Genomic DNA, 13,918 nt, shown 5'->3' with positions numbered 1-13,918 from the left:
GAAGATGAGGAAGCCAACGCTGGTCGGAGTCGCCATGTCGGAAGGGGGTTGGCGGGGCTACAACTGCCGTCGGAGGGTGGCACCGCCTCCGAACCCGCGAGCATTGGATCTGGCAAAAGCAAAGGCTTTGAGGCATACAGGATAGGACGTGCGCGAAGCAAGCCATGAGGGGTGGACCGATGGTGATCGGCAACGCCGGCAAGCAAGGACTGGAGGGACGCAGATCCTGGCTACCGTGGCCATAGTCGTCGGGACATCAGGGAGCCAGACAAGCTGGAAGGAACGCAGCTGCTGGGTCACCAAGGTTGGAGCTGCCCGGCAGAGGACGCCGGCAGCCATGGACACCGGAAGGGACGCGGGTCCAAGGTCTTCGGGGCCGGAGCAGCTCCAGCAAGCACCCGCCTTGACGGCTTCGAGACCACCACTAGCACTGCATCCTCGTCGCCAACGCGAGAGCCGTCGCCGTGGCTCGGGGGAGAGGACGGGCCGCCGGTGGCGAGGGGGGCGCCAGCAGGAAGGCATGCCGCGGACACCCTTGCGACCGACCGCAGATCCCACGCGCAATCCAAGGGCAGCAGCACCACCAGGGCTGGGCCACGCACGGAGGTGGGAGAACTGCAGGGGACGGCGCCCTGTGGCCGAGGCTGGCACACGGCAGCCGTCGCCGGACCGGCAGAGTGCAGCAGCTGGGAGGGTGGCGCCCGCGCAGGAGCTGCGCGACGCGGGGTGCGGGGGTGAGGGGGGAGCGCGCGCAGGGGCGGATCCGTCCCGCCGCCGTCTTCCCGAGGCGCGACACGACCAAGCTGGCCGGCCCCGCGGCAGCGGCGCAGCGAAAACGGCGGGGAGGTGGTCCTGCGGCGTGGCGGATCTGGGGCGGGGCGGGGTGGGGGGGGGGGGGAGAGGGTTTGGGGGCGGAACGGATTCGCCCCGCCGCCGCCATCCCCGGGGCGCAGCGCGGCTTCGCCGACCGGCCCTCCGGCGGCGGCGCAGCGGGGGCGCGCGGAGGGGGGTTTGCCCAGCGGCGGCGGATGCGGTTTCCCCCGTGTCGCCCTCCTGGCGACGCGGGGGCGAGAGGGTCCTAAAATCTACGATTCAGATCAGTAGTAGTTGCAGCAGACCAAAATGTCACATTTTGAAGGGTTCCCTTGCTGCATCTCGCTCCCCTTCAAAATGTGACATTAATGAAATTATAATAAGGGGAAGAACTAGGTTCGTCTACCTACCGAGCACCCTTTTCAGTTTAAGGCTCAAACCATTCCAACGTTTGGCTCGTCTTCGTCTTCCTCTGGCGGCAGCCGTACGTTATTCCTTCCCCTCACACCCCGAATTTCCCGTATGAAAGTACAAAGATGGAAGAATGAAATAATGGATGAAAAGATACCACAAATAAATCTACAATTAAGGTTGAAAGATGAAAACCACACCGTTTTTAGATAAAAATACCTCGATGGTGTAGAGCATTTCTAAAAAAATTAAACGATTACAATGTTGGTTCGAAAGCAAGAACTCCACATTGTTCAGCCATTCTTGAGTTTGCAATAATAAGGTGCGGTTGGTCTTAGTCCAGCTCTACTGGGATTTTTTTTATCCATCCAAGAAATAGATCAGATTTCAGTATCAAGAGATAACAGACCAAAAACAATCAAAAAGCAACCTGGTGCAGTATACAAAATAAAAAGGCTAGAACCGCAAATCGCTGCCGCGTTTCAGGCTTTCAGCAGTCTGGTGGCGGTGCAGGAGGACGACACGATGGTCGTGGGGTGGCAGGATACGGCGGAGAGCACCAAACAGATGCACAGAGCGGGTGTGGGGAGGCGGGTGGATTTGGGGTTGAAGGGGAGCGAGATGCAGCAAGGGAACCCTGACGACAATATCGATGGCCTGCCACAGAGGGGCTTCGACAATGACGGGCAGGGCATGCATGAACTGCATGGCGGAGCGGAAGCAACGAAAAAGCTCGATTTTATCACTTCGCTGGATTTGAGTACATTGCTTGCAAGGGTTGTTCGTCAGATAACTTTTCCCCAATTTGTGTAGTTGAACCTAACATTGTACTGTATATGCATACTGTTGCGTGGACAAACCAAACGAAGTCCACCTTTTCTCGTTATGTTTATACTGTACTGTATATGCATACCATTAGATTAATCATAAAATATATTTGAGTTAAGGCACCACTGGTGTGGCTGATACTTGGCACAAATATTCGGTTTGGTGCTTGCAATTGTAAAATACAGAGAAGTAGTTAGTACAAAACTCGGGACACGCTTGCAATACAATAAGATGGCATTACTATGACTATATATGGATGGAGTATAATTTTTCTTTTTTGTGTGTGGGAGTACAATTTTTCTTTTTATGTGTGAGAATACAACAAGATACAGCCGGTCGAGAAGAAAGCCCCGCGCGTTATTCATGCACAAAATACCGCAAAAAACAAAACGAAAGGAACATGCACATACAACACAAACACCAATCGACGGCAAGCATTTCGGGCGCGCCCATGCATGCATGTGCATGTGTCATACAACAGCTATATACAGGCTCGGGTGGCTAGGACGCGGCAGGCCGGTGCGCCGGCGCCGCACTCCCCCATACAATAAGATGACATTACTATGTAAGATGAGATGACATTACTATGTAAGATGACATTACTAATGACTATATATGGATGGAGTACAATTTTTCTTCTTTTTTGTGTGCAGGGAAGTACAATATTTCTTCGTGTGTGTAGGAGTACAAATTTTCAATATAAAAACATAATTTATTTCCCTGTCAATACAATAAGATACAGCCGATCGAGAAGAGAGACCCATATTATTCATGCAACATCGCAAAAAAGAAAAAAGAAAGAAACATGCACGTACAATACAGAGACCAATCGATGGCAATGATTTCGGACGTGCCCATGCATGCATGTGCATGTACATGTTCCTTCCCTAGCTGGACGTTGGGGTCTAGGTGGAGTCGGCCAAGTGCGTCTTTATGTCGGAGGTCAAGAATCCGTTGAAGTTGGAGCCCGTGAAGAGATTGACAATCCTTTTTCGTGTTGTGTGCTAGTGTTTGTTAGGTTGCGTAGATGCATCTATTGAAGACTTGTTTGTTTCTCCTACTGGATTGATAGTACCTTAGTTCTTAACTGGGGGAAATACTTATCTCTACTTTGCTACATCGCCCTTTCCTCTTCAAAAAAAAAAAATAACGCAAACTTAAGAAGTAGCAGTGAGCTTTCGAATAAAAGTAACACCGAGTGTAGAAAATAAGAAAATGTGACATTAATTAAATTATAATAAGGGGACAAACTAGGTTCATCTACCTACCAATCACCCTTTTCAGTTTAAGGCTCAAACTATTCCAACGGTTGGCTCCTCTTCTTCTTCCTCTGGCCGCAGTCGTATGCTATTTCTTTCCCTCACAGCCCCGACTTCCCCGTATAAAAACACAAAGATGGAAGAATGAAATGGATGAAAAGATACCACAAATAAAAAACTACATATCGGGTTAAAAGATAAGAACCACACCGTTTTTTAGATAAAAATACCTCGATGATGTAAAGCATTTCTAAAAAAAATAAGACGATTACAATGTTGGTTCGAAACCAAGAACTCCACGTTGTTGGGCCATTCTTGAGTTTGCAATAATAAGGTGTCGTTGGTCTTAGTCCAGCTCTCTTTTACTGGGATTTGTTTTTATCCATCTGTCCAAGAAATGGATCAGATTCCAGTATCGAGAGATAGCAGACCAAAAACAACAAAAAAGCAACCTGGTGCGGTATACAAAATAAACAGGCTAGAACAAAGTCTCGGAAATCGCTGCCGCGTTTCAGCAGTCTGGTGGCGGTGCAGGAGGACGGCACGATGGTCGTGGGGTGGCAGTATACGGCGGAGAGCACCAAACAGATGCACAGAGGGGGTGTGGGGAGGCCGGAGGATTTGGGGTCAAAGGGGAGCGAGATGCAGCAAGGGCCCTGACGACAATGTCGACGGCAAACCACATAGGGGCTTCGACAGTGACTGGGAGGGCCAGTGCATGAACTGCGTAGCGGAGCGGAAGCAACGGAAAAGGCTCGATCTATCACTTTCTTGGATTTGAGTCCATTGCTTTGCAAGGGTTGTTCTTGGATAACGTTTACCCATTTTTGTGTACTTGAACCTAACACTGTACACTATTGTATATGCATACCGTTGCGTGGACAAAGCAAACAAAGTCCACTTTTTCTCGTTCTGTTTGATTTCGTCACCATCTGTGTTACCAATTTCTGAACCAAACACGTCCTAAATCAATACCATTCTTTTTTTTGCAAGAAAAAAATCAATACCACTAGATTAATCATGAAATGTATTTGAGTTAATGCACCACCGATGCTAATAATACTTGGAACAAATGTTCTGTTTGGTTCTTGCAGTTGTAAAATACAGAGAACTAGGTACAAAACTCAGCACGCGCGTGCAATACACTATTACTATATATGAATTGAGTACAATTTTTCTTTTATTGTGTGTGGGAAGTACAATTTTTCTTTCTATGTGTGAGAATACAACAAGATATAGACTGTCAAGAAGAAAGCCCCGCGCTGCAAAAAAAAAAACAAAACAAAGAAGAAAGGTACATGCAATACAAACACCAATCGACGCCAATAATTTCGGACGTGCCCATGCATGGATGTGCATGTGCATGTGCATGTGCATGTTCCTTCCCGGAGCCATTGGACGTTTGGAGCTAGGTGGAGTAGGCCAAGTGCGTCTTTATGTCGGCGATCAAGAATCCATTGAAGTTGGTGCCCGACGAGGCGGCGTACGCGCCTATGCCGTCGAACACGAGCCAGTCCCCCACGTTCATCTCCGGCAGCTGGTACCCGGTCACCACCTTGTCGCGGGAGTCGCACGTCGGCCCGAACACCGTCGACGCGTACGTACTGCACATGTTCTCGCCGCCGGGACGCGGGGGCGCCAGCGGCCTCGGGCGCGGCACGTAGTCGCCCAAGATGGTGCAGCTGAGGGCGCCGTAGATGCCGTCGTCGATCCAGTACTCGCGCGCCTCGCCGCGCGCGCGCCTCCCGATGACCCGCGCCGCGAGCGTGAAGGCCTTCTCGGCGAAGTACTGCCCCGGCTCGCCGATCACCTCCACGCCGCACCCGGGCGGGAAGTGCTGCGCGAGCGCATCGTTGATGGCCTCTGCCGCCTCGTCGAACGTGGCGTCCGGCATGAAGCCGCCGCCGATGTCGAGCACGCGCATGGGCGGCATGCCGAGCTGCGCGGCCGCGTCGAACGCCGCGCGGGCGGCCTCGATGGCCCCGCGGTACACGTCGACGCGGGACGTGCACGCCCCGACGTGGAACGCCACGCCGGCCACGCGGAGCCCCGCGCGCTGCGCGGCCCGCAGGAGCGGGACCACCTCGTCGGCGCGCGCGCCGTACTTGGTGCCGAGGTCGATCTTGGCGTCGGGGTTGTCGGGGCCCTTGATGCGGAGGAGGAGGTCGCAGCTCGGGTGGCAGCGCTTCACCTTGGCCACCTCGTCCTCGGTGTCGTAGGTGGCGAGGTTGACGCCGACCTCGGCCGCGTACCTGAGGTGCGCCTCGGGCTTGCACGGGTTGGCGTACACGATGCTCCCGGGCTCGACGACGCCGAGCGCGAGGACGGCCTCGATCTCGGCGCGGCTGGCGCAGTCGAAGCCCGCGCCGAGCGCCGCCATGGCGCCGAGCATGGCCGGCTCGGGGTTGCACTTGACGGCGTAGTAGGGTCGGACGCCGTCGAGCGCGCGGCACCAGCGGCTGTACAAGTCGACGACCGTGGCGAGGTCAAAGACGAAGAAGGCGCCCTGCTCCTCGGTGCCGGCGATGGAGCGCATGACGCCGGTGACGCCGGCGTCCTTCCCATTGCGCTTGAAGGCGTGCAGCTTCCTGCCCTTCACCCCGCGGGCCACCAGCACCGACTGCATTGGGCTGCCTCCGGCCATGTCTGTCCGGCCGCGATCTAATGCGTGCAAGCACCTGCGCTGGACACTGCTGGTGTGGTGTGTGCTCGGCTTGGGTGGCTGGGATGAAGTGAACTAGCTAGCTAGCTTCTTCTTATATACAGTGCGAACGTGCATGTCCACATGGTGGTATGGCTGTGCGACGCCGCCGCACGACCGCGCGTGCTGCACGAGCCACTCGATCGCGATATGATCGCGGTAGCTGGCTGGTGATATCTTGCACGAGCCAGTCGATCGCGATCGCGATCGCGGTAGCTGGTGATATCTTGCTCGATCTGCATCTTTCACCGACGCACTACGAGAAGGATTTGCTCCATGACCAAGCATTAGCGCTGTGCTAGTATTGTCCTCACATTCGGGTCACTAGCTGTAGATTTTTTTTAAACAAATAATGTTGCTCGAGGGGTATATGCTGTACTTAACATGTTTTGCTGCCGAAGCATATACCTCCGCGGCTCCTAACAGTCTAGTGATCGGGTTGCCGATCATGAGAAAGACAAAGAGATCCATGGAGAATCATTTAGATTAGGTATTAATTATAGGTCCTGTTTGTTTCACAAGTCCTAGGACTTTTTTAAGTTCCAACTTATAAGTCCCGAGTCCCTATCTGTTTGTTTACAGGATTTATCATGGGCTAGAGGTTATTAAATGACATGCTAAAAGACCCAAATCATCACTATAAGTCCCTATAAGTTCCTCTCTGAGAGTCTTTTTTGATAAGTCCCAAATCACCACTTTAAGTCCCTATAAGTCCCTCCTGTTTGGTTCAGATGGGACTTATAGGGACTTTTTTTAAGTCCCTAAACCAATAAGTCCCTGGAAGCAAACACCCTCATACTTCCAGAGCTGGACTATATATCACCGATTAGTTGGTGTAAATGTAACGAAATATGTCATGTTTATATAAAAACGACATTTTTATATGAAACATGTCATGTTTATATGAAATTCGGCCGTGTTCGTACGAATTACGTCTTGGTTCGAGTTGTTGTCAAAATATTTGCGGCTACGGTTGGATGACGTCCTCCTGCATCCGTGCGCGCGGACTTGTCCCCCCTGTCCACGGACGGACGCGGGAGGAAATTTGCGGGTTGTGGTTGGAGATGCCCTTACCGCGCATGTGTTGTGTGATGCCGTGGCTAGAGTGCGCGTGCGGCACGCAGCTAGCGTGGGGCACGTGGCTGCCACACAAATAACAGATATATACTGTATATACCAATAATAATATACGGAAGGATTGATGAGGGCATCCCAGTACTTCATATTCTTCCCATGAAGGAGGAGGTGAAGCCCAACTTCAGAACTCCACCAAATTAAAGGTGTCCTAAAGGGGGTGACCGAATCATGTACTTGGTCGGTTGCAGTTTGATCGATTTTTATTTCCAGGTCATGTTATGGGCCACTTAGGATCTTTATTTTGTGTTTTTGGTGTGGGCTTGTCCAACCGACTGGCCAGTGGTTAGGTTTAGAGGGGGTCAAATTTTTAGATTGAGTTTTGAACATTGTGTCCACGTGGTGAATCATCCCTCTAGGGACGGCGCTGTTGTTTATCAAATAAAGTGATAACTGCGTGAAGGTTCTTGTATGATCAAGGATCATCGTGCCAAGGTTAGAGGTGTGTTGTTCATCTCCATGTTGCTTGCTGGATTCGTTTGCTCATCTTCAGGTTGCGTGGATTGATCTCGTGATTAAAAGGTTTCCTATCTGGTTGTCTTGTGGTGAAAGATCGGACAAAAACAGTAGGATCATCACGTTGATCCTTATTATGTGATATCAGATTACTGGGTTTCTCACCGCGAGTTCATCCTATTGAGATTGCGTCATTGCCGCCAGTCTGTTCCGCGGAGAGTTCTCGTTGATCACGGTGCAAATTGTTGTTCGGCAAAGAGATTAGTGGTGGCAATTCGCGAGGGCCGAGCGCGCTTGGATCTGCATCACGGCGGGGAGTTTGTCTTCCAGTCAGATCAAATTGAGGGCATCAGTGCCATCAATTTTCCTTGCGATCTCGGCGAGGTTTGGTCGCTCGGATAGGAAGGACACGCTGTTTTCGGCTGACTCCGGATTTACAGGAAGCAGGGCGATTTGGTTGGTACGTGATAGAGTAAGTATTAATTAGTTTTGGAGTTTTGTGATCAGTTTGCTGGATTTTTAAATTAGTTAATCCTAATTAGTTAAGGCAGGAGAGAGAAAGTTCTCTTGTTTCAGTCCGTTTGGAAACTAACTCACGGTAGAGTCGGGCTCATGGTAACAAAAAGCTGTGATTTTATTTTCTGTTGGCCGGATCGGGAAGATGCCTTCAGACATGGTTTTCTCGGCTGGATGAGAAGTCTAAGGAACGTGCTCGGATTGAGATAGCTGATATACAAAAGATCATTAAAAATATGCGGACGGAATTAAAAAGGCCCACTACAGTTTTTCCTGCGCATACTGTGCAGCATTCTGTGAAAGTAATTTCCAAGGACACATTCGTAGTGAAGATAGATGATGTTAACAACGACAAGGAGTCAACGAAAACACATACTGGTTCTAAGGAGGACAAGGCTGATGTTGACATGATTTTCGGTGGATGATGTTGTACCAGTGATTGGGCTAAATATGCAACTCAAACGGGTACATGATGATGTGACAGTTGATAGAGGTCATCGTTGGAATTTATTTCAGACACAGCGCATGATCAAGGACAAGGCGTGCAAGTTGATGATTGATGGTGGTAGTTGTACCAATGGCATAAGCAAGGCAATGATGGCATCTTTGGGGTTGTCCACCTGGCGTATTCCTGAACCTAAGCATCTAGAGTGGTTGAATAGCTGCGGTATGCTGAAGGTTACACAAAAGGTGTGTGTGCCATTTACAGTTGGTGAGTATGCTGACGAGGTGGAGTGCGATGTATTGCCATTGGAGGTGTGTGGATTGTTACTTGGGCGCCCATGGCAGTATGGTCATAATGCTATCCATGCTGGGAGAGCAAATACATATACATTTTTTCATGATGGCAAACAGCGAACGTTGAAGCCTATGATAGATGATCATATCAAGTCTGATGTGGTGTTGGTGGTGCGTAAGGAGAAAGTGCACAAGGCCAAGACACAACAGAGGATAGTTCAGCTTCTGATGGAGGAGCATGATGCGAGGAGTATCAGTACTAATATTTGTTTCCATTGTGCCTGTCGATGACAAGCCAGTTGTGCCTGTTGGTGACAAGCCGGTTGGTGTCAAGCCTCTTAGTGATGAGATGACGAAGATTGCAGCTAGTCCTATACACTTCCAATTTGTGTCGATCAAGGCGTTCAGACAAATGATAGTTGTGTTGCTCGTGTCTCGGTGTATATGGAGGAGCGGGTAGTAGACCACGGGTTTGTTGGACCATTTGTGCAGAGATTTGTTGGAGCAGTTGTGCGTATGCACATAGGGAAAGATGAATGTGTTCGTCAATTGTGTGGCACAGGCATTGCTCCTATTACGCAGGGCTGTACAAAGATGGTCCATGTTCAGCGACAACGAGCTTCCTCGACAGTGGAGAAGAAGAAGGTGGTGGCGCCTAAGTCGAAGCTTATGTGGCGACGGAAGGTGGTACCACCCGCTGTGACAAGTCTAGCTAGCCGAGAGGGAGGAGGTGGTGTGGCAGGCCAGCGAGACTTGCAGAGGGTGGCGGAACGTGGTGGTGTTGTTGATTCGATGCCATTCATTAGAGAAGACCCTCTAGCATTGAGGACAATGGCTTTTCAAGGGGGGGATGATGAGGGCATCCCAGTACCTCATATTGTTCCCATGAAGGAGAAGGTGAAGCCCAACTTCAGAACTCCACCAAGTTACAGGTATCCCAAAAGGGGTGACCGAGTCATGTACTTGGTCTATTGCAGTTTGATCTATTTTTATTTCTAGGTCATGTTATGGGCCACTTAGGATCTTTATTTTGTGTGTTTCGGCGTGGGCTTGTCCAACCGACTAGTTTTCTAGATGCCTATATAAGGTGGCCAGTGGCTAGGTTTAGAGGGGGTCAAATTTTTAGATTGAGTTTTGAACATTGTGTCCACGCGGTGAATCATCCCTCTGGGGACGGCGCTATTGTTTATCAAATAAAGTGATGATTGCGTGAAGGTTCTTGTGTGATCAAGGACTATCGTGCCAAGGCTAGAGGCGTGTTGTTCATCTCCATGTTGCTTGCTGGATTCGTTTCCTCATCTTCAGGTTGCGTGGATTGATCCCGTGATTAGAAGGTTTGCTATCCGGTTATCTTGCCGTGAAAGATCGGACAAAAACAGTAGGACCATCACGTTGATCCTTATTAAGGGTGTGGCTAGTTCTCGATCAACTGAAATTTAACCAAGTCTTAATCAAGTGACATAACATATAAGAGAGAGAAAATATTCTGATAAGCAATTTTTCACGGACCTCAATCTAAGATCTCACGGATATAGCATCGACTGAGACTTAACAAAGTCTCAGTCGACTGAAACTTAACGAAGTCTGAGTCGACTGAGACTTAGCGAGACCGTATACTGAAATAATATGGAGGGAACTTCCTCGTTACGCTCACCTACCTGCTCAAAGAAAGGTCTCACACCTGCTCCAGCGTCGGCGCGGAGCTTGGGGGGTAGTTCAGGAGCAGGTGCAGATTATGGTCTGCATCGACGACATCTCGAAGACGAAATGTGTGATGGGTTCGTGGTTGATGGATGACAGGTGTGATTTCCTCCTTCGGCGTCTTAGTCATGGTGGGGTGTCCGATCTGGAGTTCGATGACGTGTCCGAGGTGTTGACCCTGTCTGATTCGTTCAACGGCAATGGCTTCATTTTTGGGGAGCCACCTTGGAGGTACGCAAATATCAGCGATGGAGCCGTGTCGAGTTCGGGTGAGGAGGTGATCCGTCATTCTATTCTTCGGTGACTGTTGTGGTGGTGCCGGAGGCAAGTGATGGACGTTGGTGTCAAACTCAGATATGTTCTGCTATCTTTTCAGTTTTATCATGTCGGTCCTTACGTGACTTGTACTTCGATCTTTATCATATGAATGAGACACGTATTACCATGAAAAAAAAGTCTCACACTTCAGAATTTTTTTGAAAGAAAAAAAAATTCAATACCACTATTTAATCATGAAATATATTTGAGTTAATGCACCGCCGGTGCTGATACTTGGCACATATGTTCAGTTTGGTACTTACAGTTGTATAATACAGAGGACTGGTTACAAAACCCAGTACACGCGTGCAATGCAATAAAATGACATTGCTATGACTATGGATGGAGTACAATTTTTCATTTCTTGTATGTGTGAGTACAATTTTGCTTTCTATGTGTGGGAATACAACAAGATACAGCCGGTCGAGAAGAAAGACCCGCGCGTTATTCATATATATATCAATTTTGCTAGAACTCATCTAGATGAGATATAGTTTGGTCTCATTCACCTTTTATAGCCATTGGATGTGATGCTATAAGATGAGATATAGTTTTGATATATATAGTACATGCAAAATACCGCGAAAACAAAGAAGCAAGGAACATGCACGTACAATACAAACACCAATCAACGGCAAGGATTTCGGGCGTGCCCCCATGCATGCATGTGCATGTGCATGTTCATGTTCCTTCCCTAACTGGACGATCGGGAGCTAGGTGGAGTAGGCCAAATGCGTCTTTATGTCCGAGATCAAGAATCCGTTGAAGTTGGAACCCGACGAGGCGGCGTAGGCGCCTATACCATCGAATACGAGCCAGTCCCCCATCTTCATCTCCGGCAGCTGGTACCCGGTCACCACCTTGTCGCGGGAGTCGCACGTCGGCCCGAACACCGTCGACGCGTACGTACTGCACTTGTTCTCGCCGCCGGGCGGACAAGGGGCGGCGAGCGGCCTCGGGCGCGGCACGTAGTCGCCCAGGATGGTGCAGCTGAGGGCGCCGTAGATGCCGTCGTCGATCCAGTACTGGCGCACCTCGCCGCGCGTGCGCCTGCCGATGACCCGCGCCGCCATCGTGAAGGCCGTCTCGGCGAAGTACTGCCCCGGCTCGCCGATCACCTCCACGCCGCACCCGCGCGGGAAGTGCTGCGCGAGCGCGTCGTTGATGGCCCCCGCCGCCTCGTCGAACGTGGCGTTCGGCATGAAGCCGCCGCCGATGTCGAGCACGCGCATGGGCGGCATGCCGAGCTGCGCGGCCTCGTCGAACGCCACGCGGGCGGCCTCGATGGCCCCGCGGTACACGTCGACGCGGGACGTGCACGCCCCGACGTGGAACGCCACGCCGGCCACGCGGAGCCCCGCGCGCTGCGCGGCCCGCAGGAGCGGGACCACCTCGTCGGCGCGCGCGCCGTACTTGGTGCCGAGGTCGATCTTGGCGTCCGGGTTGTCGGGGCCCTTGATGCGGAGGAGGAGGTCGCAGCTCGGGTGGCATCGCTTCACCTTGGCCACCTCGTCCTCGGTGTCGTAGGTGGCGAGGTTGACGCCCACCTCGGCCGCGTACCTGAGGTGCGCCTCGGGCTTGCACGGGTTGGCGTACACGATGCTCGCGGGCCCGACGACGCCGAGCGCGAGGACGGCCTCGATCTCGGCGCGGCTGGCGCAGTCGAATCCTGAGCCGAGCGCCGCCATGGCGCCGAGCATGGCCGGCTCGGGGTTGCACTTTACGGCGTAGAATGGCCGCACGCCGTCGAGCGCGCGGCACCAGCGGCTGTACAAGTCGGCGACCGTGGCTAGGTCAAAGACGAAGAAGGCGCCCTGCTCCTCGGTGCCGGCGATGGAGCGCACGACGGCATCCTTCTCACTGCGCTTGAACGCGCGCACCTTCCTGCCCTTCACCCCCGGGGCCCCAAGCACCGTGGCCTGCATTGTGCTGCCTCCAGCCATGTCTGTCCGGCCGCGATCTAATGGTGGGCACGAAGAGCCGAATCCTATTCCTAGCTAGCTCCCCGGCGAGGTGTGTGCGCGGCTTGGGTGGCTGGGATGAACTGAACTAGCTAGCTAGGCTCTTATATATAGCCAGTGCGTGCATGGTATGGCCGTGGAAATGCGACGCCGCGGTTGGCGTATGTGCGCGTGCTGCTCGACCCCCTGCCATCCTTCACCGGCGCACGACGAAGCATGAACATCATGCTAATCCTAATAAGACTATAATGTGTTGAGATCGCATCACTAGCTGTCAAAATCTTAAACAAAACAAATAATATGCAGCTCACCGTGTGAATCAAACTTTAAATTCGTACCCGAAGTCTGAATGGAACCTCACCTTAAAATCCCTAAAACTTGCACCCTGTACTCCTGTACTCTTTAGTTCCGATATATCCCGGATGATTTCTGTCAAATGCTCGTTTGACGCACCGGAAAAAGGACAATTTCAATGGGAATCACATGCTACTCTCACTGCTTGGTTCACGGGGCCGTGTGTCATTCAACTTGCTAGTTACGGTTAATTGCTACTGCGGACATGACTGACGGGCAGCAAAAAGCGAAAGTGCGGACTTGGGTAGCTCTGAGCAACTCCAATGCGCTGACATAAGTTTTTCGCGTGTGTCCGTTTGGGTTGAAACGGACATAAAAGTTGGGCCGGGTTTGCGTCGCCGCGGACATGCAGCAAATGCGCTCGACGCGTGCCCTTGTCCTCCCCCTGACACGTCAGTCGGTGGCACATTGGCCATTCCTCCTTCCTCCCATCGACCGCCAGCACTCCCGGGCGCCCAACCCGCCGCCGCTGCCCAGTTCTTGAGCAAGTCAACTGCTGCAGATATAGCCTGGATGTTAGGGATCAATGCCAGTAGGGGTTTTCCGGGGATGCTTGGTAGCATAGATTGTACGAACTAGGAGTGGAAGAACTGCCCTTCTACTTGGCAGGGGCAGTATAGAGGCCATGTCAAAGCTTGCATTGTAATAGTTGAGGCGTGACTTCACAAGATCTCTGGATTTGACACTCTTTCTTCGGCATGACCGAATCTCACAACGATATCAACGTG

At 51.6% G+C, this 13,918-nt stretch overlaps 2 protein-coding genes across 2 annotated transcripts; both read right to left on the bottom strand.

The window, feature by feature from the left end:
• Positions 1-4,427: 4,427 nt before the first annotated feature.
• Positions 4,428-6,024, bottom strand: LOC123167963 (ornithine decarboxylase-like). The gene has a single exon (XM_044585817.1). The coding sequence runs from the start codon at positions 5,953-5,955 to the stop codon at positions 4,720-4,722; it is 1,236 nt and encodes a 411-aa protein (XP_044441752.1). The 5' UTR covers positions 5,956-6,024; the 3' UTR covers positions 4,428-4,719.
• A 5,421-nt stretch (positions 6,025-11,445) lies between these two features.
• On the bottom strand, positions 11,446-12,899 carry LOC123169530 (ornithine decarboxylase-like). Its single transcript, XM_044587401.1, has one exon. It carries the CDS (start codon positions 12,816-12,818, stop codon positions 11,589-11,591), a length of 1,230 nt encoding a protein of 409 aa, XP_044443336.1. The 5' UTR covers positions 12,819-12,899; the 3' UTR covers positions 11,446-11,588.
• Between the last annotated feature and the right edge of the window lie 1,019 nt (positions 12,900-13,918).

The sequence above is a fragment of the Triticum aestivum genome, chromosome 7D, assembly GCF_018294505.1.
Source record: "Triticum aestivum cultivar Chinese Spring chromosome 7D, IWGSC CS RefSeq v2.1, whole genome shotgun sequence".
Lineage (NCBI taxonomy): Eukaryota > Viridiplantae > Streptophyta > Magnoliopsida > Poales > Poaceae > Triticum > Triticum aestivum.
This window is presented reverse-complemented; position numbering and strand designations above follow the sequence as displayed.

Bases quoted from the DNA above. Each gene is read 5' to 3' on its own strand.
- LOC123169530 (XM_044587401.1), bottom strand. From the start codon at position 12,818: ATGGCTGGAGGCAGCACAATGCAGGCCACGGTGCTTGGGGCCCCGGGG.
- LOC123167963 (XM_044585817.1), bottom strand. From the start codon at position 5,955: ATGGCCGGAGGCAGCCCAATGCAGTCGGTGCTGGTGGCCCGCGGGGTG.